The sequence below is a fragment of the Muscardinus avellanarius genome (genome assembly GCF_963383645.1).
Source record: "Muscardinus avellanarius genome assembly, chromosome: 10".
In the NCBI taxonomy this organism is placed as follows: domain Eukaryota; kingdom Metazoa; phylum Chordata; class Mammalia; order Rodentia; family Gliridae; genus Muscardinus; species Muscardinus avellanarius.
The window spans coordinates 56761169-56785323 of NC_137796.1; the positions used below are offsets into that span (position 1 = coordinate 56761169).

General features: G+C 52.5%; 1 protein-coding gene across 2 annotated transcripts in view; it reads right to left on the reverse strand.

The window, feature by feature from the left end:
* Positions 1–21679, reverse strand: part of MARK4 (microtubule affinity regulating kinase 4) — a gene marked incomplete at both ends in the record, with an annotated part of 42347 nt that extends 20668 nt beyond the window's left edge. For both annotated transcript variants that reach the window (XM_080704415.1, XM_080704416.1), the window contains 8 exons: positions 527–763; positions 5818–5874; positions 8430–8500; positions 8589–8654; positions 9303–9351; positions 9490–9543; positions 15834–16034; positions 21629–21679. In XM_080704415.1, the coding sequence (XP_080560541.1) occupies positions 527–763; positions 5818–5874; positions 8430–8500; positions 8589–8654; positions 9303–9351; positions 9490–9543; positions 15834–16034; positions 21629–21679 (786 nt within the window). The remainder of the gene's footprint in view (positions 1–526; positions 764–5817; positions 5875–8429; positions 8501–8588; positions 8655–9302; positions 9352–9489; positions 9544–15833; positions 16035–21628) is intronic.
* Between the last annotated feature and the right edge of the window lie 2476 nt (positions 21680–24155).

Here is a 24155-nt window from a genome sequence, read left to right on the forward strand (position 1 = left end):
AGGCTGACCTTGAACCTAAGATCCTTTTTCTGTGTGTGTGTGTGGTGCCAGGGATTGAATGCAGAGGCATTCTACCTCCAAGCCACACCCCCAGTCCTATTTTTTATTATTTATTTTTAAACAAGAGTCTCACTGAGTTGCAGAGGGCCTAAGTAGCTGAGGCGGGTCGCAAATGGCTATACTCCTGTCTCAGCCTCCCAAAAGCTGGGATTACAAGCGTGCACCACCACGCCCGGTGCTTACCTAGGATACTAGTCTCAGCCGCCTAAGTACTGGGATTATAGTATACTGGATTACCACAGCCAGCCAATAAATATTTCCTGAGTGAGCTGCTGACATGGGGACCCAAGCCCATCAGCTGCCTTGAGCCCAGCAGGCCATCATCCTAGTGTGCGGGGCCCATGCAGTGGGGGTCTGGTGCCCCCCATGTGGCCATGGGGCTTCAAGCCTGCCCCGTCCTTTGCAGAGGAGGTGAGTGGCGCTGCCCGACTGTGGAGGGAGACCCCGCCCCAGGCCCGCCTGGCACCTTGAGGTTGTGCCCGTCGAAGGGCAGGGAGCCGCTGACAAGGGTGTAGAGGATGACACCGAGGCTCCAGATGTCCACCTCCGGCCCGTCGTACTTCTTGCCCTGGAACAGCTCCGGGGCGGCGTACGGGGGGCTCCCACAGAACGTGTCCAGCTTTGAGCCCAGCGTGAACTCGTTGCTGAAGCCAAAGTCGGCAATCTTGATGTTGGCCTCGGCGTCCAGCAGGAGGTTCTCGGCCTGGGGATGAAGACAGAAGGCAGGGGTGGGCTGCAGGCGGCCCCAGTGTGGACATTGAGGTGCCCAAGGGCAGCGGGACTGCACGCCACCCTGCCCCCTACTCCGCATGACCTTGGGACCTGCCTTTCCCTTCTGGCCACGTTTTCCTCATCCATGGAATGGAAACCATCAGGGTCCCTACCTGGGGGCAGTGTGAGCATTAAATGAGTCAATCCATATAAAAGGCCTAGAACGGAACAGCGCGCCCTGTGAACACCAAGCGCATTACTGTTATCCTGCGATGGTAATGCTCACTGCTCTCATGGTCTGTAGGGCTGGGGTCCTCAGGCATCCCCCTCCCCCTCTCTGAGCCTCACTTTATCCAGCAGAAAAAAAATGAAAGAGATTGTTCAAGATCATAAAAGTAAAAAAAAAAAATCTGATTGTTGCACACCTACTATGTTCTAGGCTTTGTGGGCTACCACTTTTTTTTTTTTGGCCTTACTAGGGATTGAACCCAGGGGCATTCTACCTCCAAGCCACATGCCTAGCTCTAGTTTTTATTATTAATTTTGAAACGGGGTCTCACTAAGAGGCGGAGGGCCTCAGTATGTAGCTGAGGCTGGCGGTGAACCTGTGATCCTTCATGTGTCAGACTCCCAAATGCTGGGACTATTATTATTTTATTATTATTATTATTATTATTATTATTATTATTATTATTATTATTGTACTGGGGGTAGAACCCAGAGGCTTTCTACCTCTGGGCTATACTCCCAGACCTATTTTTGGAAACAGGGTCTCACTAAGTTGCTCAGAGCCTCACTAAGTAGCTGAGGCTGGCTTCGAACCTGTGCGATCCTTCCGTCTCAGCCTCCCAATTGTGGGGATTACAAGCGTGTGCCACCACGCCCGGCAAATGCTGGGATTATAATACAGCGTGCACTACCATGCCCAGTTTGGCTACCGCTGTGTGTGTGTGTGTGTGTGTGTGTGTGTGTGTGTGTGTGTGTGTGTGTTACTGGGAATTGAACCCAGGGGTTCTCCTGAGCTATACCCCCAGCCCTGTTTTGGTTTTATTGGTACTGGAGATGAAATGTAGAAGCATTCTACCTCCAAATTATACTTTCAACCCAATTTTACTTCTTATTTTGAAACAGGGTCTAAGTTGCAGAGGGCCTCACTAAGTTGTTGAGGCTGACTTTGAACCTGTGATCCTCCTGACTCAGCCTCCCAAGTGCTGAGATTACAAGTGTACAAGTGTGCACCATCATGCCCAGTTTGTTTGTTTTTGGTTTTTTTTTTTTTTTGTGGTACTGGGGTTCCTGGAAGCCCTTCTACCTCCGGGCTACACTCCCAGACCTATTTTATATTTTTGAAACAGGGTCTCTTACGCCAGCGTGGCTGGCTTTGAACCTGCGCGATCATCCTGTCTCCGCCTCCCAAGCGCGGGGATTACAAGCGTGCGCCACCACGCCCCGGCTGTTTGTTTGTTTTTAAATAGGGTCTTGAGAGGTTGATAAGAGTCTCACTACTTGCTGAGGCTGTCCTCAAAATTGCGATCCTCCTGTCTCAGCCTCCCAAGTACTAAGATTACAAGGGGTACCCCACCATACCCTGCTATTTTTTTCTTTTTGATACTGAAGGTTAAACCCAGAGAGGCATTATACCTCTGAGCTATATATATCCCCAGTCCTTTTTTTTATTTTGAATCAGGTCTCACTAAGTTACATGCACTGGCCTCAAACTTGTGATCCTTATGTCTCAGCCTCCCAAGAACTAGGATCCCAGCTGTGTGCCACCACGCCCGGCTGTGAGCTCTGCTTTATATGCCAGGCTGCATACTGTGAGTTTAAGAGAACAGATTTTGGAAGAATCCTAGCTGCACTATTCACTTGCTGCGTGCCTTTGGTTGGGAACTGTAGTTTCTTGTGTGTAAACTGAGTCACAGCACCTGCCTCAGAGGGCAGCCGTGGGCTAAAACCTTCAGCGCTCAGGTCGGCACCTGGCACGCGGTAGGTATGTTAGCCCTCAAGCTGCTTTGCACTACTATAAGGCTTTGTCTGCTTCTGGAGATCGGTGTCTTGTGGCCACCTGCTCATGCGTGAGGAAGCCGAGGCTTGCGGAGGCCACCTCTTACACCCACAGCAAGAAGTAGCAGAGAAACCCAAACAAGGACTACGTAGGAGGCGCTTCTAGCATCCTGTCACCTCCAGCCTTTGCACAGAACCTCTCTTCAAAGGGCCAGAGCTTCTGGCCCGCCCCATGCAGGGTCTCCCCTGGCTCAGGCTACTAGCCCTGCAGCCTCCTGAAGGACCTTCCTACATTTCCTGGTTTGTTTCTGGACCTCCTCCTCCAGCCCCAGCAGGGCATGAGACGCATAGACATTATCTCACATGGCTCATCCCCAAACTGGAACCCAACAGAGTCTCAATCTGGCTCCAAGGTGACGTTTCCTTCCCAGGGACTTCAGTCCCCACAAACAGGGTTCCTTCAACCTTTAGGGCGGGTCCCCTGGTGCACTAACAGGACCTTCCACCAGGGGGCATGCTGCTTCTGGGTTAGCCCTCCCCCAATCTCCTGAGCCCCAGGGCACAGCAGCTCCTTCTACAGCCTTTGGGACTGCATTGCTGTCTTTGTATCCAATGATAATTTTAAAAACGAGGCTTGCAGCCAGGTGTGGTCGCACATGCTTGTAATCCCAGCGCTTGGGAGACTGAGACAGGAGGATCACACAGGTTCGAAGCCAGCCTCAGCTAGTGAGGCTCTCAGCAACTTAGTGAGACCCTGTTTCCAAATAAAGTATAAAATAGGTCTGGGAATATAGCCTGGAGGTAGAAAAACCCCTGGGTTGTTCCATCCCCAGGTAACACACACACACACACACACACACACACACACACACACACACACACACGAGGCTTGCATATTGTATACCTTTTTTCATTTCATTTTTTCTGAGATTCATTTTTATTATAGTAACTGCCCCAAATGGGATTTATTTATTTAATATTAGAGGTTGAAACCAAAGGCATTCTACATTCCAGCCCTATTTCTTTCCTTTTTTTCATGGGAGCCCAGGCACATTCTACTTCCATGCTACATCCCTAACCTTTGTTTAAATTTTGAAACAGGGTCTTACTGGGTTGATACGAGTCTCACTACTTGCTCAGGCTGTCCTTGAACCTGAGATCCTCCTGTTTCAATCTCCCAAGTAGTAGAATTACAGGTGTGCACCACCATGCCAGGGTTCCAGGGGAAGGTGTGTGTGTGTGTGTGTGTGTGTGTGTGTGTGTGTTTAACGATTAAACCTGGTCCTCAACAAAGAGCTGTAAAGCACCTCTTTAAAGCCCCTCATTCACCACGTAGCACCCAGTAGGTGCTTGTAAGGTGTGAGTCACCCCCGGCCCCACAGGGGCAGGGCCGGAAGCTAAGAGGTGGAGCTCTGCAATTCCGGAGGGGACCAGGCCTCCCGGTCCGGAAGAAGAGAGTTCAGTGCAGAGTTCAGAGAGGAGCCCGAGAGGGAGGGACGCACGCTCTCCCCCGCCACCGGCTCCTGCGGCCACGCGGGGGCTGGAGGCCGATCTCCCACGAATAAAGGCATTCGTAAGACCGATTATAGATCTCGGCGTGTCTCTATGCGACTGGGGACACACATGCTCATTCAATCATTCAGTGCTTACAAATGAGAATGGTCAAGACCATTTAATTTGAGGCACTTAGCTGTCTAGTTCTAGATGAGAAGCCTGATTCCTGCATTTCTCCCAGAGTGGGGTATGGAGCTAGGATCCCAGGCAAGAGCTGCCCCACCCAGCTGCACCCAGGTCCAGCCTGCACTGGGTCCCTTCTGTGCCTGCTGCTGAGCTCAATGATGTCTTTTTCCAAAGCTCTTCTCAAGTTCCAATGATTCTAAGACCTGCAGCAGCAAGACTCCAGGGTTCTAACACCTAAATTCCCAGCCAGGTGTGGTGGCATACACCTGTAATCCCAGTACTTAGGAGGCCAAGACAAGAGGATCGCAAGTTCGAGGCCAGCCTAAGCAACTTCACGAGTCTATCAGTAACTGTTTCAAAAAAGTGCTAGGGAGCCGGGCGTGGTGGCACATGCTTATAATCTCAGCGTTCAGGAGGCTGAGACCGGAGAACCACGGTTTGTGGACAGCCTCACCTACTTAGTAAGGCCCTCCACAACTTAGTGAGACCCTGTTTCAAAATAAAGAATAAAAAAGGGTATAGCTCAGAGAGCGAATGCCCCTGGGTTCCATCCCCAGACCCGCAAAAAAAAAAAAAAAAAGCTTAGGTATGTTGTTCCAAGGTAGAATACCAAGCCAGGTGTGGTGGTGCACACTTGTAATCCCAGCATTTGGGAGGCTGAGACAGGAGGGTCACAGTTCCTGGACAGACTCAGATACTTAGTGAGGCCCTTTGCAACTCAGTGAGACCTTGTTTCAAAATAAAGAATAAGCTGGGCATGGTGGCGCATGCTTGTAATCCCCATGCTTGGAAGGCTGAGACAGGAGGATCGCACAGGTTCGAAGCCAGATTCAGCTACTTAGTGAGGCTCCCAACAACTTAGTGAGACCCTGTTTCTAAATAAAAACTGTAAAATAGGGCTGAGGGGTATAGCCCAGAGGTAGAAAGAAGCCCCTGGGTTCCACCCCCACCCCCAGTACCACACAAAAAAAAAGAATAAAAAAATAAGGCTGGGGGTGTAGCTCGAAGATAGAATGCACCCGGATTCCATCCCCAATACTACAAAAAAAAAATAAATAAATAAATAAGTAAATAAAATAAAACCCAAGTTTTCAAGGATTCCTGAATGTTCTCGAGTCTGCTGCCAAGGCCCTGGAGGCTGAGAGTGACGGCTCGTTATCGCATCCCAGTGTCCTTGTCCAGTTCCCAGAGTCCCGGGGCCATCCCAGGACACTGTTTCTCTCCTGTTCCCTCCCCCCCAAAGCTCGGGAAGGATCAGAGGGCCTGCGGGCGGAGGAACGGGGTTGGGGGCTGTTGGGCACAGGGGGGACCTTGGGGGAGGTGGCCCAGCGTGTCCCTGAGGTCACAGCGGGGGTCGCTTACCTTCAGGTCCCTGTGTACAATGTTTTTCTGGTGACAGTAGTGCACGGCCGATACGATCTGGGAGGAGGAAGGTTTGTTACTTGTGGCTCTTCAAGGGCTCAGCCTCCCAGCCACCCCCTGGGGCCTCACCCCCACTTGGCCATGACGGGAGATGCTGCTCAGATCGCTGATGGCCTCACGCCTGGACACGGACACTGTCAGGCCCGGGGACCTCAGAACCAAGACATGAGACGAGCCCTTCCTGACATCACTCCTGGACCCCCATAAGAACATGCCGGCCTAGGGATAGGCGTGTGGCTCCCGAATCATGGAGAATTATGTCCCCGCACCCAAGACAGCCATGTGGGGGCAGCTGGTCAGTTCCACACTCCCTAACGTGCACATCCCTCACCCGACACCAGCCATCCACGCCTCCAACCACCCACCCTGGCCCCTTGACCCGTGTGTCCTCTTGTCCACACACCTGGGCCCACCCCTTCTGACACACCTGGTCATTCTCTCTGAACACACCTGAGAACTTTGCACCTGCACATCCTTTTTTTTGGGTGGTACTGGGGGTGGAACCCAGAGGCTTTCTTACCTCCGGGCTATACTCCCAGACCCATTTTATACTTTATTTGGAAACAGGGTCTCACTAAGTTGCTGAGAGCCTCACTAAGTAGCTGAGGCTGGCTTCGAACCTGCGATCCTCCTGTCTCAGCCTCCCAAGTGCGGGGATTACAAGCGTGCACCCCCACGCCCAACTCTGCACTTTCCTTTTTGTTCTTGGTACTGGGGCTTGAACCCAGGGGCACTCACCTCTAAGCTACAGCCCCAGCCCTATTTATTTATATTATTTATTTTTTATTTTTGGTGGTACTGGGGTTCCTGGAAACTCTTCTACCTCCGGGCTACACTCCCAGACCTATTTTATATTTTTTTATTTGGAAACAGGGTCTCTTAAGCCAGCGAGGTTGGCTTCAAACCAGCGCGATCCTCCTGTCTCCACCTCCCAAGCGCGGGGATTACAAGAGTGTGCCACCATGCCCGGCTACCCAGCCCTATTTATGTATGTATTTGTTTATTTTTGTGGTACGGAGGATTGAACTCAGGGGCATTCTATCTCTGAGCCACACCCCAGCCCTTTTTATTTTATTATTATTTGTGTGTGTGTGTGTGTGTGTGTGGTACTGGGGATTGAACCCAGGGGCATTCTACCTCTGAGCTACATCCCCAACCTATTTTTTTATTTTTTATTTCAAAATGGGGTCTCACTAAGTTGTGAAGGGTCTAAGTAGCTGAGGCTGGCCATAAACCTGCAATCTTCCTGTCTCAACTTCCCAAGTACCAGGATTACAAACATGTGCCACTACAGCCAGCTTATTTATTTATTTATTTATTTATTTATTTATTTATTTTTGTGGTACTGGAGATGGAACCCAGGAGCACTATACCTTTGAGCTACACCCCCTGATCTTTTTATTTTTTTAAACAGGGTCTCACTAAGTTACAAACCATGATCCTCCAGTCTCAGCCTCCAGAATGCTGGGATTACAAGTGTGCCACCACCCCAGTTTATTTTATTATTTTGAAACAGTTTTTCACTAAGTTTCTGACAGCTTCACTAAACTGCTGAGGCCAGCTGGTCAAGGTAGTTGCCTACTTGTAATCCTAGTACTTGGGAGGCTGAGACAGGAGGATCGCACAGGTTCGAAGCCAGTCTCAGCTACTTAGTGAGGCTCTCAGCAACTTAGTGAGACCCTGTTTCCAAATAAAATATAAAATAGATGTGGGAGTTTAGCCCAGAGGTAGAAAGCCCCTGGGTTCCATCCCCAGTACCACAAAAAAGTAAAAATAAATAAATAAATTGCTGAGGCCCGTTTCAAACCTGTGACCCTCCTGTCTCAGCCTCCCAAGTACTGGGATTACAAGCATGTACCACCATGCCCGGCTAGTACTGGGATTTTTTTTTTTTTTTTTTTTGGTGGTACTGGGGTTCCTGGAAGCCCTTCTACCTCGGGGTTACACTCCCAGACCTATTTTTACATTTTCATTTTGGAAACAGGGTCTCCTAAGCCAACGCACGGCTGGCTTCGAACCTGCGCGATCCTCCTGTCTCCGCCTCCCAAGCGCGGGGATTACAAGCGTGCGCCACCACGCCCGGCATTAGTACTGGGATTTGAACCCTGGCTCTTTTATTGTTTTTATTTTGAAACAGTCTCACTAAGTTACTGAAGGCCTCACAACATTGCTGAGGCTGGTCTCAAACCTGTGATCCTCCTCTCAGCCTCCCAACTACTGGGGGATCACAGGCGTGCACCAGCCTGCACATCTTCTTACCTGCAAACTCATATCTCCACACCCGGCCCCTCTCGCCCACCTCCAGGGCTGACATCCACCGTCACCCACTCTCCTGTGCTCCTTGGGCAGCTATCTGCCAATGCACGTCGCTGCTCTCACACGCCTGCGGGCTGGGCACACCTACACTTCCAGCAGCTGTGCCCCTTCACACCTGAGCTGCCTCCCGCCCACCCAGCTGAGCACCTGCCCTGCACCGGCATGCCTCACACCCGGCCATCTGCACCTTTGCCCTGCCGAGGTCACTGCACTGGCCCCTCAGCCCGGCCTCTGACCTGTCGGAACTTGGCTCTGGCTTCCTTCTCCTTCATGCGGCCGTGGGACACGAGGTAGTCAAACACTTCTCCTGCAGGTGGAGGGGCGGGTCAGGGTGGGCGGGGCCGGGGCGGGGCGGGGCCTCGGGGGCGGGGCCTCGGGGGCGGGGCCTCACCCACCGGCGCTTGCGTATTCCATCACCAGGTACAGAGTCTTCTCTGTCTCAATCACCTCGAAGAGCTTCACTGCCGCCACGGTGGGGGTGGGGAGGACATGGGTTAGGTGGGAAGAGAAGACCCCCTCCCCCTCCCGGGCCTCAGCGACGAGGCGGCGGCGCCAACCTCACACCCCTGCGCAGGAACCCCCCCCTGATTCCCTACTGAGGGCCACATTTTCCAAACCACTCAGCTGGCCTTTTCCACCTTCTCCTAAGAACATCAGCAGGAGAGGCCCGGGATTTGTGTCTACTTTCTTCACTGTCCCTGGCACCTGGCACACGGCAGCTTCCTAGTGTTTATTGAGTTAAAAAACCCAACAAAACAAAAGGATAATCAAATGCTGCCACTACATCCAGGTCAGACTAAGCCCTGCTTCTCTCAATAAAGGGCCTCTCTGCCCCGGCTCCCTGATGCCAGTGCCGACGCTGCTCCTGATGAGAACAGACCAGATCCCACAGCTCGGCCCTGAATGAGGCCTTTTAGAGGCACAATTTTATCCAAGCCTCACGATAACCTTGAAACAGGCCCTTTTCTCAGCCTCGCTCCAGAGAAGGACACAGGCTCGGAGAGATTAAGTAACTTGGACAAAACCACAGAGCAGCGATACCACTATGAGGAGCCCATCATCCCCTCTCCCCCGATGCCCCCTCCTGCCCGCCCTCTTCCCCTCCTCACCGATGTTGGGGTGGTTTAGGCCCTTCATGATGCGGACTTCTCGGAACAGCTGGGTGAGGCCGGGAAGAAAGGCAAAGCAGAGTGAGAGTGGATGGTTTTGGGAACCCCTCGGCAGGCCCCAACAGAAGGGGTCAGGCAGGCTCCCCAGGGCCCCTAGAACCTTGCTCCTGCCCTCCTGGGTCCTCACCTTCTGCAAGCTACTGGGGTTCAGCTGGGTCTTATCAATAATCTTGATGGCGACCTAGAGGTGAAGGAAGAAAGAGGGAGAGGTCAAAGTTCTTTTTCTTTTTCTGCAGTACTGGGGATTGAACCCAGGGGCATTCTACCTCTGAGCTACACCCCCAGCCCTATTTTTTTTATTCTTTATTTTGACGAAGGGTCTCACTAAGATGCGGAGGGCCTAAGTAACTGAGGCCAGAGGCAAACCTGCAATCCTCCGGGCTCAGCCTCCCAAATACTGTGATTACAGGCATGCACTACCACACCCGGCTTACTTTGTATTTTAAACAGAGTCTCACTAAGTTGTTGAGGATCTTCCTAAATGGTGAGACTGGCTTCAAACCCGCAGTCCTTCTATCTCAGCCTCGTAAGTGCTGGGAATACAGGTGTGCGTCACCATGCTCAGCTATGTTTTTTTGCTGTTGTTGTGTTTGTAGTACTAGGGACGGAACCCAGGGGCGTTCTACCGCCGAGCTACACCCCCAGCCTTATTTTTTATTCTTTATTTTGAAACAGGGTCTCACTGAGTTGCAGAAGGCCTCACTAAGTAGCTGAGGCTGTCTGCGAACAGCGATCTTCCAGTCTTGGCCTCCCAAATGCTGGGATTACAAGCATGAGCCATTACACCTGCTCGGCTATAAGTTTTTTTGTTGTTGTTGTTGTTGTTGTTTTGGTGGTACTGGGGTTCCTGGAAGCCCTTTTACCTCCAGGCTACACTCCCAGACCTATTTTTACATTTTTATTTGGAAACAGGGTCTCCTAAGCCAGCGCACGGGGCTGGCTTCGAACCTGCGCGATCCTCCTGTCTCCGCCTCCCAAGCACGGGGATTACAAGCGTGCGCCATCACGCCCGGCTGTATATGTGTTTTTAAAAAGATCTTTGAGGCAGTAAAGTCATGGGGGAAAATAATATTACTGAACTTTCCGAATACTTATTTTACAGCTTAGTTTTTATTTTGAGTTACACATTAGGATAAAACACCATAAATTTTTCAGTAGCGAGTGGCTTGTAAAAAGTCTTAATCTGCCAGGTGTGGTGCCACAGGTTTTTAATCTCAGTACATGGGAGGCTGAGACAGGAGGATAGCAGGTTTGTGGTCAGCCTCAGAAACTTAGTGAGCCCCTCAGCAATTTGGTGAGACCCTGTTTCAAAGTAAAAAATAAAATAGAGCCAGGCGTGGTGGCGCACGCTTGTAATCCCCGCGCTTGGGAGGCAGAGACAGGAGGATCTCACAGGTTCAAAGCCAGCCGCGCTGGCTTAAGAGACCCTGTTTCCAAGTAAAAATATAAAAAATAGGTCTGGGAGTGTAGCCCGGAGGTAGAAGGGCTTCCAGGAACCCCAGTACCACACGCAAAAGTAAATAAATAAATAAATAAATAAATAAATAAATAAATAAATAAATAAAATAGGACTGGGGGGTATAACTTAGAGGTAGAACACCCCTGGTTTCAATCTCCAGTACCATAAAAAAGAAAGAAGAAAAAATATTATGCTAAGCGTGGTGGCGCACACTTATAATCCCAGTACTTGGAAGGCTGAGACAGGAGGATTGCAGGTGTGCAGCCAGCCCCAGCTACTTAGTGAGGTCTATTGCAACTGAGTGAAACCTTGTTTCAAAACAAAAAAATAAAAATAAATAGGCCTGGGGTATAGCTTGGTGATAGAATGCCCCTGGATGCAATCCCTAGTAGAAAAAAAAAAAAAAAGTCTTAGTGTAAGCCAGGCACAGTGGTACATGCCTGGAATCCTGGCAACTCAGCGAAATCCTGTCTCAGGATAAAAAGTAAAAAGGGCTAGAGGTATAGCTCTCAGTGGGTATAGCACACTCTGGATTCAATCCTCAGTACAAAATAAAAAGGGCTAGGGTGTAGCTAAGTAGCTCAGTGGTAGAGCGTCCCCGGATTTGATTCCTAGTATTGAAGGGGGAAAAAAAGTCTTAATATATCCCTAGGCTTAGAGTTTTCCCAAAGGGCATTAAGCCACCCCCAGATCTGGTGGATTAAAGAACACACCCCATGGGAGGCTCCCTTAGAATTCAGTCCTCTCAGAAACCTCTGGAATCACTGGGTGTGGTGGTACATGCCGGTAATCTCAGTACTTGTGAGGCTGAGACAAGAAGATGGCAGGTTCGAGGACAGCCTCAGTAAGTAGTGAGAGTCTTGGCAAATTAGTGAGACCCTCGGTAACCTACAAGACCCTGCTTCAAAACCAAACATATAAGGGCTGGGGGTGTAGCCCAGAGGAAGAACGCCCCTGGGTTTAGTCCCCAGTACCACACAAAAGAAAAAGAAACCCCTGGAATATATGTGCAAGAGACACATATGGGGAACGGCATGTTCTCTGTGGGGGAGAGGGTCTCTTAGCTTTCCTCATATTCTCACGAATGGATCTTAAAAAATTTTGTCAAACACTTTTGATGCCAGTATTGAGACAATCATATGGTTTCTCTCCTTTAATCTGTGAACGTGGTGAAGTGCATGCATAAATTGTCAAGTGGAAAAGAACTCTGCAATTCCTGGGACGAACCCAGCTTCGTCATCAGCTGCTTGTTCTCGCTGATTTACCAGATTCTATTTGCTAATATTTTGTTTAAGATTTTTGGCTTGAGGCCAACGTGGGCAATAGAATGAGACCCTACCTCAAAAAAAAAAAAAAAAAAAAGAGAGAGAGAGAGAGAGATTTATATCTAGGTTCACCTGCTTGTCATTTTGTTTTTGTCTGGTTTTGCTCTTACAGTTAAATTGGCATCCAGAGACCCCTTGGGCAGTGGAGCCTTTCTCTAGTATCTGGAAGAATGGGCAATACATCTGCATGCTTGATAGAAGCTGCCCATAAAACCATCGGGGCCCAGCGTCTTTTGTGCCTATGGCTCTGACAGCCTACGGGCAGGGGAAGGGGCCGCATCTAAAGCAGGAGAAGTCACTACCACCCGGGCGTGGTGGCGCACGCTTGTCATCCCAGCATTTAGGAGGCTGAGACAGGAGGATCGTGCAGGTTCAAAGCCAGCCTCAGCTACTTAGTGAGGCTCTCAGCAACTTAGTGAGACCCTGTTTCCAAATAAAATATAAAATAGGTCTGGGAGTGTAGCCCGGAGGTAGAAAGCCCCTGGGTTCTACCCTCAGCACCCCCCCCACACACACACACAAGGCACTACCAACACTTAAGCAGCTGTAGAGTATGTACAGAGGAAACCATGAAGTCACTCACCATCATTTTTTTTTCCATACTGGGAATTGAACCCAGGTGTATTTTACCTCCATGCAAAATCCCCAGCCCTTCTTATCTTGGAAGAGGATCCCGCTAAGTTACGGAGGGCCCTGCTAAGTTAATGATACTGACCCCCAACCTGCAATCCTCCTGATTCAGTCTCCCAAGGGCTGGCATTACAGATATCCACCACTACACCTGGCTCTCTTTTCCTTATTATTTATTTTGGTGGTACTCGGCATTGAACCCTGGTACATTCTACCTCTGAGATACACCCCCTCGTCCTATTTTATTATTTTGCGGGTCTGGGGATGGAACCCAAGGGCATTCGACCTCTGAGCTACACCCTCTGCCCTATTTTTTATTTTTTTATTTTTTATTTTGAAACCGGGTCCGAGTTGCAGAGGGCCTTACTTAGTTGCTGAGGCTGTCCGCGAACCACGATCCTCCGGTCTCAGCCTCCCAAATGCTGGGATTACAAGCATGCGCCACCACGCCCGGCTCTATTTTATTATTTTGAAACAGAGTCTCACTAAGTTGTGGAGAGCCTCACTAAGTAGCTGAGGCTGTCTTCGAACCTGTGATCCTCCTGTCTCAGCCTCCAAATACTAGGATTACAGCCTTGTACCACCACGCCCAGCCTGGGCCCTTTCTGCGCTGATGTGGCCAGGGATCACTCTGGAGGGAAGGCGGGAGAGTGAGGCTGTGTGTAACAGGAAGCAGAACACAAATAAAGCTGGTCTGTTCTCAAGATCAAGTAAAGATTCCAAGGAACCAAAGTTCACCACGAAAACAGGGAAGCAACCCAGGTTTATGGACAAAGACCGCATATATCCTTAGAAGTACAACACACAAGCTGGGCATGCTTATACCCAGGACTTGGGAGGCTGAGACTGGAGGATCAGTTCACGGACAGCTATTCAGTGAGGCCCTTTGCAACTCAGCGAGACCGTTTCAAAATAAAGAATAAAAAATAGGGCTGGGGGTGTAGCTCAGAGGTAGAATGCCCCTGGGTTCCATCCCCAGTACTGCAAAATACAAGTGCAACATACAAGCTGGCTATGGTAGTACACATCTGTAATTCTAGTATTTAGGAGGCTGAGATAGAAGGATCGCAGGTTCAAAGCCAGCCTCAGCAAACTAGCAAAATCCTGTTTTGTTTCAAACTAAAAATAAAACAGAGCGCCGGGCGTGGTGGTGCACGCTTGTAATCCCCGCGCTTGGGAGGCAGAGACAGGAGGATCGCGCAGGTTCAAAGCCAGCCGCGCGCGCTGGCTTATGAGACCCCGTTTCCAAATAAAAAAGTATAAAAAAAAATAGGTCCGGGAGTGTAGCCCAGAGGTAGAAGGGCTTCCAGGAACCCCAGTACCACCAAAAAAATAAAAAATAAAAATAAAAATAAAACAGAGCTAGGGATGTAGCTCAGCGGTAAAACATCCCTGAGCTCAACCCCCAGTACCATAAAAAAAAAAAAGTGCCACACATAGCTAGGTGTAGTGCTGCACGCCTGTAATCCCAGTACTTGGTAGGCAGAGACAGGAGGATCTCACATTTGAAGCTAACCTCAAAAACAGCAAGAGCCGGGCGTGGTGGCGCACACTTGTAATCCTAACACTTGGGAGGCTGAGACAGGAAGATTGCACAGGTTCGAAGCCAGCCTCAGCTACTTAGTGACGCTCTCAGCAAGTAGTGAGACTCTGTTTCCAAATAAAATAGAAAATAGGTCTGGGAGTAGAGCCCAAAGGTAGAAAGCCTCTGGGTTCCACCCCAAGCACCATAAAAACAAAAACAAACAAACAAAAACCTCAGCAAAACGCTGTTTTGAAAGAAATTTAAAAACAGGGCTGAGAGTGTCACTGGAGGCAGAATACCCCTGGGTTCAAGCCCTATTACCAAAAAAAGAAAATAATAATAATAAAACCACACAGCCAGGGAAGGTGGCACACACCTGTAATCCCAGTACTTGGGAGGCAGGTAAAGGAGTATCATAAGTTCAAGGCCAGCCTCAGCAACTTAGTGAGATGCTGTCTCAAACCTAAAAATAGCTGGGCGTGGTGGCAAACGCTTGTAATCCCAGCATTCAATAGGCTGAGACCAGAGGATCGCGGTTCGTGGACAGCCTCAGCTGCTTAGTGAGGCCCTCTGCAACTTAGTGAGACCCTGTTTCAGAATAAAGATTAAAAAATAGGGTAGAGGGTGTAGCTCGGAGGTCGGATGCCCCTGGATTCCATCCCTAGACCCGCAAAAAAAAAAAAAAAGTAAACTAAAAATAAAAAGGCCAGGCACGATGGCAAAGGCTTATAATCCCAGTACTTTGGAGGTTGTGATGGGAGGATTGCAAGTTTTCAGCCAGCCTCAGCAATTTAGTAAGGTCCTCCACAATTTAGTGAGACCCTGTTTCAAAATAAAAAATAAAAGCCAGGCATGGTGGCACATGCCTGTAGTCCCAGCATTTGGGAGGTTGAAACAGGAGGATCATGGTTCACCAACAGACAGCCTCAGCTACTTGGTGAGGCCCTTTGCAACTCAGTGAGACACTGTTTCAAAATAAAGAATAAGCTGGGTGTGGTGGCACACATGCTTGTAACCCCAGCATTTGGGAGGCTGAGACAGGAAGATAGCAGTTTGCAGACAGCCTCAGCTACTTAGTGAGGCTCCCTATAACTCAGTGAGACTCTGTTTCAAAATGAAAAAAAAAAAAAATAGAAAATAGGGCTGGGTGCATAGCTTGGAGGTAGAATGCTCCTGAGTTCCATCCCCAGTACCACAAAATAAATAAAATAAAATAAAATAAAGAATAAAAAAAATAGGGCTGGGGTGTTGCTCAGAGATAGAGTGCCCTGGGTTCCATCCCCAGTACCACAAAAACAAAACAAAACACAACAGAAACTATAACACACAGCTCTGCAGAAAATGTAAGATTTTCTGGAGGACTTCAGGGAGAGCCTGAAGTTGGTTTTCCTCTTTCACTAAAGTCATTCCGGAAAACAATCTGAGCCAAGGTCTTCCCTGAGGACATGAAGCACACCGAGGCCCAACCTGGACTCCGCAGGAGCTCTGGTCCCGCAGGACCCTTCCCCGGGCCCCAGAGACCCCACACTCACCTCGCGACCGGTGAGGATGTGCCGAGCCAGCTTGACTTTGGCGAAGTTTCCTTTCCCGATAGTCCGCAGCAGGCGATAGTTGCCCACGTGTGGCTGCTCCTCGGGGCAGGAGGCGATTGAGTTCCGGCAGCGGGCACCCAGGGAGCGGCTAGACCAGGATGGTCCTTTGTCTGAGGATCTGCTACTGCCCAGGGTGCCATGCTGGGTGGGGAAGAGGAGCGTGAGCCGGCCGACCCCACCTCCAGCAGCACCTGTGGGCCAGGGCAGTTCACTGGAGCCCAGCCACTGGCCCCTCGGTGGCCCTTTCCAAACTCAGGCCATAGTATGGATCCTCCACCTCACGGTAAGAGAAGGCCTGCAGGAATAAAAACTGTGGCCCCCAGACTCTGCAGCCTCCAGAGGGGTTGGCCTACCCCCAGCTTCCTCTTCTCTTTCTGGCACCTCCAGCGATTTTATTTATTTGTTTTTATTTTGTATTTTTGGTGGTACTGGGGGTGGAACCCAGGGGCTTTTCTACCTCCAGGCTACACTCCCAGACCTATTTTATACTTTTATTGGGAAACAGGGTCTCACTAAGTAGCTGAGGCTGGCTTCGAACCTGCGCGATCCTCCTGTCTCAGCCTCCCAAGCGCGGGGATCGCAAGCATGCACCACCACGCCCGGCTTTTATTTATTTTTTATGAGTGTGCAGTACTGGGGATTGAATCCAGGGGCATTCTACCGCTGAGCTACACTCCCACCCTATTTTTTTTTTTTTTTTTTAATTTTGAAACAGGGTTTCACTAAATTGCTGAGGCTGGCATAGAGCCTGCAATCTTCCTGTGTCAACCTCCCAAGTACTGGGATTATAGGCAAGAGGCAGCACACCTGGCTCCAGCGACTTTATTCTAAATACTGTAAACTTCAACCCCAATCAGTGTTGACCCCATCTGGACTCAACATCCCCTCTGGACCATTAGGGACCCTGATGTTCTATTCTGTCCACCGCTGGCCCACTCCAGTCCCAGAGTTAACCGAGAGTGACTGACTGCTGTCCAAAAATATTAAATGGAAAAGTCCAGTAATAGGCCATTCCTATGTGTTCAATAACTTGCATTACGGTGTATTCTTTGTGTGTGGGGGGGGCCTGGGGATGGAACCCAGGGGCATTCGACCTCCCAGCTACACCCCCTGCCCTATTTTTTGTATTCTTTATTTTGAAAAAGGGTCTCACTAAGTTGCGGAGGGCCTAAGTAGCTGAGGCTGGTGGCGAACCACAATCCTCCAGTCTCAGCCTCCCAAATGATGGGATTACAAACGTAATGTGCCACCACGCCTGGCTTATGATGTATTCTAATTATTCTATTTTTTTTTGTGTGTGTGGTACTGGGGTTGGAACCCAGGGACTTTTCTACCTCCAGGCTATAATCCCAGACCTATTTTTATACTTTATTTGGAAACAGGGTCTCACTAAATTGCTGAGAGCCTCACTCAGTAACTGAGGCTGGCTTTGAACCTGTGCGATCCTCCTGTCTCAGCCTCCCAAGCGCGGGGATTACAAGCGTGCGCCAGCACGCCTGGCTAATTGTTCTATTTTTATTAGTAGTTATTGTCCGTCCCTACCTACCTAATTTAGAATTAAGATTTATCATAGGTACATATGTACAGGAAAATTTATAGTGTGGCACAGTGGTGCATGCCTGTAATCCCAGTACATGGGAAGCTGAGACAGGAGGATCACAGGTTCGAGGGCAGCCTCAGCAACTTTAGTGAGACCCTCAGCAACTTAGAAGACCCTATTTCACATTACAAAATAAGAAGGGCTGGGGTATAGCTCAGAGGTAGAATGTCTCTGGGTTCAATGCCCAGTACCAAAAAAAAAAAAAAAAAAGTCAAATACAGTTTGGGATGTCTGTGATTTCAGGCGTCTCCTGGAGGTCTAGGAGCCTGTTCCCATGAATACGGGAGGGGGTTGCTGTGTTCTGATCATCATCGCCCCAGATTCTGCTCCAAGCATTGGAACCAAGCCTCTCCTTCTGCCCCAGCATCCTATCCTGTTGCTGTTCCTTGCCACCGTGGGAAACACTGCTGCCTCCCTGAGCCCTGGGCTGCCCTTCACCGCCTCACCCGCCCCTTGATGTGAGCCCTGACCTGTCTCCCACGCCATCGCTCCTCGGTCCCCAGCGTTCTGTTCCTGCCGTCCTGTCCCTCCCGGGCCTCTCTCCCCCGCAGGTCACCTGCCTGCTCCTCCTAGCTGCCCTGTGCTGATTGTGAGCCCCAGGGGCTATGGCTTCCTTTCAGGGCTGGGGCCCAGGGTGCCAGAGGCCTCAGCCAAAACAACTCTGTTCAGGCTGTGCCGCCCTGTGCCCTTCTCGGGGTTGGGGGTGGGAGGCAGGAGGACAAAGGACACCAGGGAAGACAGACGGCCAGGTAGCCAGTGAGCTGTGGCCCTGATCCACTCTCCGCAGGCCATCTCTGCCAGGCCACTTGGTAGTGATAACCTTTTTTTTTTTTTTGTACTGGAGATTGAGCCCAGGGGCTGTCTAACTCTACACCTCCAGTCCTTTTTTATTTTGAAACAGGGTCTTGCTAAGTTGCTAAGCCTGGCCTAAAGCCTCAATTCTTTTATCTCAACCTCCCCAAGTACTGGGATTACAGACTGTTTTACAGGTGGGGAAACTGCGGCCCAGGGCCAGGATCGGGTCATCAGGCTGACTTTTCTCTCTCATCACACTACTCCACCCCACATACACGCATCGCTTTTTGGACCACACTGTAGGTACAAATCAGCACCTCCCCTACATTTAATTCCCGCAGCAGCCCCATGAGGGAGGCACCTACATTTCCACATTCCAGAGGAGAAAACTGAGGTGTGAAGAGGGAAGATACCTGGTCAAGGTCACACAGCTCATTTTCCCAGGGGCACAAAGCCAATGTCCCCCAAGGTGGGGCAGTGACGACCTCCAATGTGGGCACTCTAACGACACGCCCGTGCCCGCTGAGCTCTCACCCTGGCCTCCAAGTGGGTTCAGCTACCATGTGCATTCTCCAAACAGGGACCTTGAAGGCTCCTCCCAGGTTCAGGCAGGGAGTACCAAGCCCAAGGTCATGGGCGGAGCACCTGGGATTCGAACCCAGGCCATCCCAGGCCGCTGACTAGTGAGCCCTGAGCCGTCTCCTACACCCTGCTCACAACTTGGGCTTCCTCCCAGGTCGGGGGAGGGAGGTGGAGATCCTCCTGATAAGGCCTGGATCCCCACTGAGATAAGACTTGGAGAAGAATCCCCGTAGGTGGCACCAGGCGGCCAACTGGAGGTGGGATGGTATCCCACTGAAGGCAGGTGGCTGAGGGACCCTTGGGAGGGGCAGCTCGGGCAGTGGGTGCCAAAGCCCCCAGGGGCTGGGGCCTGGAGCTAAAATTGGCCCAAAGCACCAGCAGGCTGGCCAGGATCCCTCCACCCGCCCGGCTGGCGCCCTGACGCTGGGCCTGTTGCTAGGGAACCCAGGAAGGCCAGCCCCCTCCTTTGTAGGGGACCCTAACCCATGTGGCTGTCACCATGGTGACCAGGTAGCAGGTGAGGGGATGCCACCTTGGGTTCCATAGGGAGACAGGTGACTTCCTGCAGGGGTGACCAGGAGGACTCCCTAACTAGAGGTGAGGACAGGGGAGAACCGGGCATCCTCAAGTACTCACTGCACAGACCTCGACTACAAAGGGAAGAGGAAGTACTCTTACGAGCCCCATTTTACAGACAGGAAACTGGGGTTCCAGAGAGCTGAGGTCATCCGCCCAGGGTCACACAGCTAGAGCGGAAACTTGATGTGAACCCAAGTTTATCTGAGTAATTGCAGCAGTAATAATAACAAGTAATCTCTAGAAAAGGTCCCGAAAGGGAGGTGCTACCGTCAGCCCCATTTAGAGATGGGCAAACTGAGGCTGGAGCAGGCTCTGCCAGCTCACGCGACAGCTAATGAATGACAGCCCTGGGCTGACTCATATCCACGGTGGCTCCAGCAGCTGACATCTGAGGAGTGCTTCCTAGGGCCAGGCTTCACCCATACTGTCTTGTGGTGTCACCCCCATTTGCCAGGGCAGGAAACTGAGGCTCAGAGAGGGAGAACCAGTTGTCTGAGGACACAGTGCAAGCCAGCATACAGTGCCAACACTGGAACCAAGCACCGGGGCTGCGCATCTCCCTGGGGCGACTGGGGCAGGAGGCGGGCCAGCCTGGCCCTCGACTCCAAACTGAAGTTCTGGCCGACAGTGACCATGGGGTGGGGAGGGATGTCTCTGCGAGGAAGACCTGGCAAGATAAAGAAGGGGCAGAGATGATGTGTCTGGCAGGGATCTGGGGTAAAACTGGCTGCGAGGGGCCTGGCAGAGGCTTGAGGGGAGCGGCCAAAGGCCCCATCTGAGAAGAGTCTGGGACTGGTTGTTGGGCTGGTCTTTAGGGACATTGAGAGTGATCAAAAACATGGGAAATGAAGGGGGGGGTGTCTTTGTGGGCTTGTTCTGGGCTGCAGGGTAGAAGTAGAGGGACAGGGGAGTGGTGGGAAGGGATGAAGCCACACATAGGGGTATAGAAACCAGGGGCCAGGAATCCCTGGGTCAGGGGCCTGAACCTCAGAGAAACTCCCAGAAATCGAGTAGAAGGGAGCTTCCAGGAGCAGCCTTTGGAACTAGAAAAAGGTCTATGGTCCTGAAGGTATGGGGGAGGGCTTCCTGGGCAAGGGACAGCCCAAAGGAATGAGAGCAGGCCTAGGGATCTGGGGAGAGGGCTTCCAGCAGAGTGACCCCAAGAGACCTGGCCTAGAGCCAGGATGGGCTCAGAGGCTGGGAACAGGAGTCTTGTGGAGTCTTCCTTTTGAGCTGATGAGGGCCTGGGAAGCGAAGGAGGGGGCTTCTCTGTGAGGCCAGCACCCTGACGACGAAAGGAGGGGTCCTGAGATAGGAGAAGGGACGGGGCCTGGAAACCCAGCCTGTGAGGAAGGGGCCTCAATTGGGCCTACCAAGGGGTCAAAAGGTTGGGGGGCTTGGGGAGGGGTTGGTCTGGAGCTGAGGAATGGGTACCGGGAGGCTGGGCCTGGAGTCAGACGGGTCCAGGGCCTAGCAATCCAAGCCTGGGCTGGGGGCCTGGAGGTTGGAGGCCAAGGCTTCCTGGCAGAGGAAGACCAGGGGCATCCGGTAGCACCTGGGGGCCCTGGGGTGCCAGGAATTCAAGGACGGTCTGCCTGGCAGAGGAGGACCAGGCCTGGGAGTGTGGGCCCAGGAAAGGTGGAACCTGGCTTCCTGTGAGAAGCTGCCCGCGGGGACAGGGTGGGTCCTGCAGGGGCAGAGGGCTGGGGATGAGGAGGGGGCTCCTCCCGGGAGCCCGAGAGCTGGCGCTCGACCCGATGGGCGAAGGCCGGAGCCAGAGGCAGGGCTGGGCCAGGCCTGGCTGGGAGAGGGCCAGGGCTGGGCCTTGGGGTCAGGGGCCCTGCAAACCGGGAAGGGGCGAGTCGGAGGTAGCGGACGGCCGGAGGGGGAGAGGGCTGCGAGAGAGCATGGGGAAGGGAGGGGCTCCCGAAAGGCAGGGGAGGGGGCTTCCTGGAGGGAAGAGGCCGAGCGGAAGCGGTCTGCGGAGGGACTCGAGAGGGGTCCCGGGAGAGGGACGCGGCTGGGGGTCGGGTCAGGCTGAGGAGGGGGCCGGGCCGAGGGGCCTGGACGTCCGGGGTGGGGGTGGGGGGGGTCCGGAGCTGGCGAGCCGGGCCGGGCCCGGGGCTGGAGGTCAGGGCTCGCGGGCCCGGGGGGTCCCGAGGGGCCGGGCCCCACTCACCGTGTCCGAGTTCCGATCGTTGCCCGGGGCCAGCGCCGTCCGCGAAGACATCTTCTCCGGGCCCCCGGGGGCAGGGCGGCCGGGTGGGGGGGGGCGGGGGTCCCGGGTCCCCGCTGCTCCCCTCCCCCCCCGCCGGCCTGGGGGCGCGCGCTCGGGAGCGGGGCGCCGGGGCCGCGCCGGGGGAGGGGCCGGGCGGGGGGCGCCGAGGGTCCTAGTGGCCCCGCGCGGCGCGGGCCGGGGGCGCCATGGGGGCGGCGGGCGGGGGCCGGGGAGGGGGCGCGGAGCCGGCCGGGGCGGCGGCGGAGGGAGGCGGCGGAGGGTCGGGGAGGAAGGGACGTCAGGGGGAGGGGCGGGAGGGGCGGGGCCGCGGAGACCCCGCCCCCGCCGCCGGCCCTTAAAGGCGCAGGCCCGGGCCGGCCGGCTCCGGGGGCGGAGGCAGGTCTGGGCGCGCCGGCGGGGAGCAGGTTCTCACAGGAGAGACGACTCCCCGGGAAAGAGGAGGGCGGAGAAACGCCGGGGCAGCGAGCCAGAGACGCCCAGAAAGATACCAGGAGATGCAGAGATAGAGACCGGGCAGAGGACCTAAAGAGAAGGGCAGGAAGAGGGGAGCCCGGCGTGAGCGGGGAAGGGTGTGAAGGAGACGGAGACGCGGAGAGGGACAAAGAGACCCACACCCGAGACAGAGACGAGGCCGAGGCCGAGCAGCCCCCCGGAAGGCAGGCCCCAGGCCGAGGGTCCTGCCCGCACTCTCCCCGCGGCACCGGGTCCCGGGGCCCAGGCGCCCTCCCCACAGAAGGCTAAGGGTGCGGGGCGCTTGGGGTGGGAGGGTGCCAGGGCCTGGCCCCGCGAGGGCAGCTGGCCTTTCCAGCCAGGCTGCCTGCCACCCCGTTGGAAGCTCCAACCCCCAAGTTTGGGAGCTGCAGTGGGCTCTGCACCCAAGCCGGGGTCTGAGGACCCGCTCAGTCCACCTGCATGACCTGGAACAGGCGCCTGCTCCTCCTGAGCCTCACTTTCCCAGGCTGTAAAAGAGGGGGAGGCAGAGAGGTCTGCATATTATCTCCCTGGCCTGCCCAAGCAGCGCAGGGACCCTGTGCAGGTGTTCTCCTGCAGCAGACGGCTGCTCTGGGTGGGCAGAGCGGAGGCGCAAGGCCTTTGCCCCGAGTACTCAGTGCTCTGGGGTCCACCCATGTCCTCCAGACCAGGATGGGAAGAAAGAAGGAAGGAAGAAAGAAAGAAAGAAAGAAAGAAAGAAAGAAAGAAAGAAAGAAATCGTTTAGTCTCATTCCCCCAATTGCACAGCCCCGGGATGCTGTGTTCCAACTCTCTGAGAGTCTGCTCAGCTTTCGGAGCCTCAGTTTCCCTTTCTGAAGAGCGGATATTGAGAAGAGCAGTGCGCCAGAGCTTGCTCAAGCAACCTGATCTTACAGTCTCAGGAATTTTTTTTTTTTTTTTTTTTGGTGGTACTGGGGTTCCTGGAAGCCCTTCTACCTCCGGGCTACACTCCCAGACCTATTTTTACATTTTTATTTGGAAACAGGGTCTCCTAAACCAGCAGGCGCGGCTGGCTTCGAACCTGAGCGATCCTCCTGTCTCTGCCTCCCAAGCGCGGGGATTACAGGCGTGCGCCACCACGCCCGGCCTAGTCTCAGGAATTTTGAAACTGGTAGTTAACTATGGCCATTATTAAAAATTAAATTATGCAAACATACAATTAAATAAATTATATTAAAAAACAAAGGTAATATACACTCATACATACTAATTATTTTGCTTCATCTTCCTGTAATCTATGACCACGAATGTCTATTTTATCTGCCTCACTAAACTGGGCGCTAAGAGTAGGCTACTGTGTATCTCTTACCAAAAAGCTTTCAGTGAGCCGGGCATGATGGTGCAGGCCTGTAATCCCCGTACTTAGGAGGCTGAGACAGGAAGATCAGAGGTTCAAGGACAGCCTCAGCAAGTAGTGAGACTCATCAATTTAGTAAGACCTTGTTTCAAAAATAAAAATAAAAAGCCGGGCGTGGTGGCGCACGCTTGTAATCCTCACGCTTGGGAGGCGGAGACAGGGGGATCGTGCTGGTTCGAAGCCAGCCTTGCTGGCTTAAGAGACCCTGTTTCCAAATAAAAATATAAAATAGGTCTGGGAGTGTAGCCCGGAGGTAGAAGGGCTTCCAGGAACCCCAGTACCACCAAAATAAATAAATAAATAAATATAAAAATAAAATTAGAGCTGGGGTTGTAGCTTGGAGGTAGAATGCCCCTAGGTTCAATCCCCAGTAACACACACACACACACACACACACACACACACACACACACACACACTGCTTTCACCTCTCATGCCTACTTCTTGGGAGACTGTGGCAGAATGATCACAGGTTCAAGGTCAGCCTCAGCAATTTAGCAAGGAGGCCCTGTCTCAAAATTAAAAAATGAAAAGGGCCAAGGATGCAGATCAGCAGCAAATCACTCCTGAGTTTGATCCCCAGTAACGCACGCGCGCACTCACGCGCACAGCAATGAA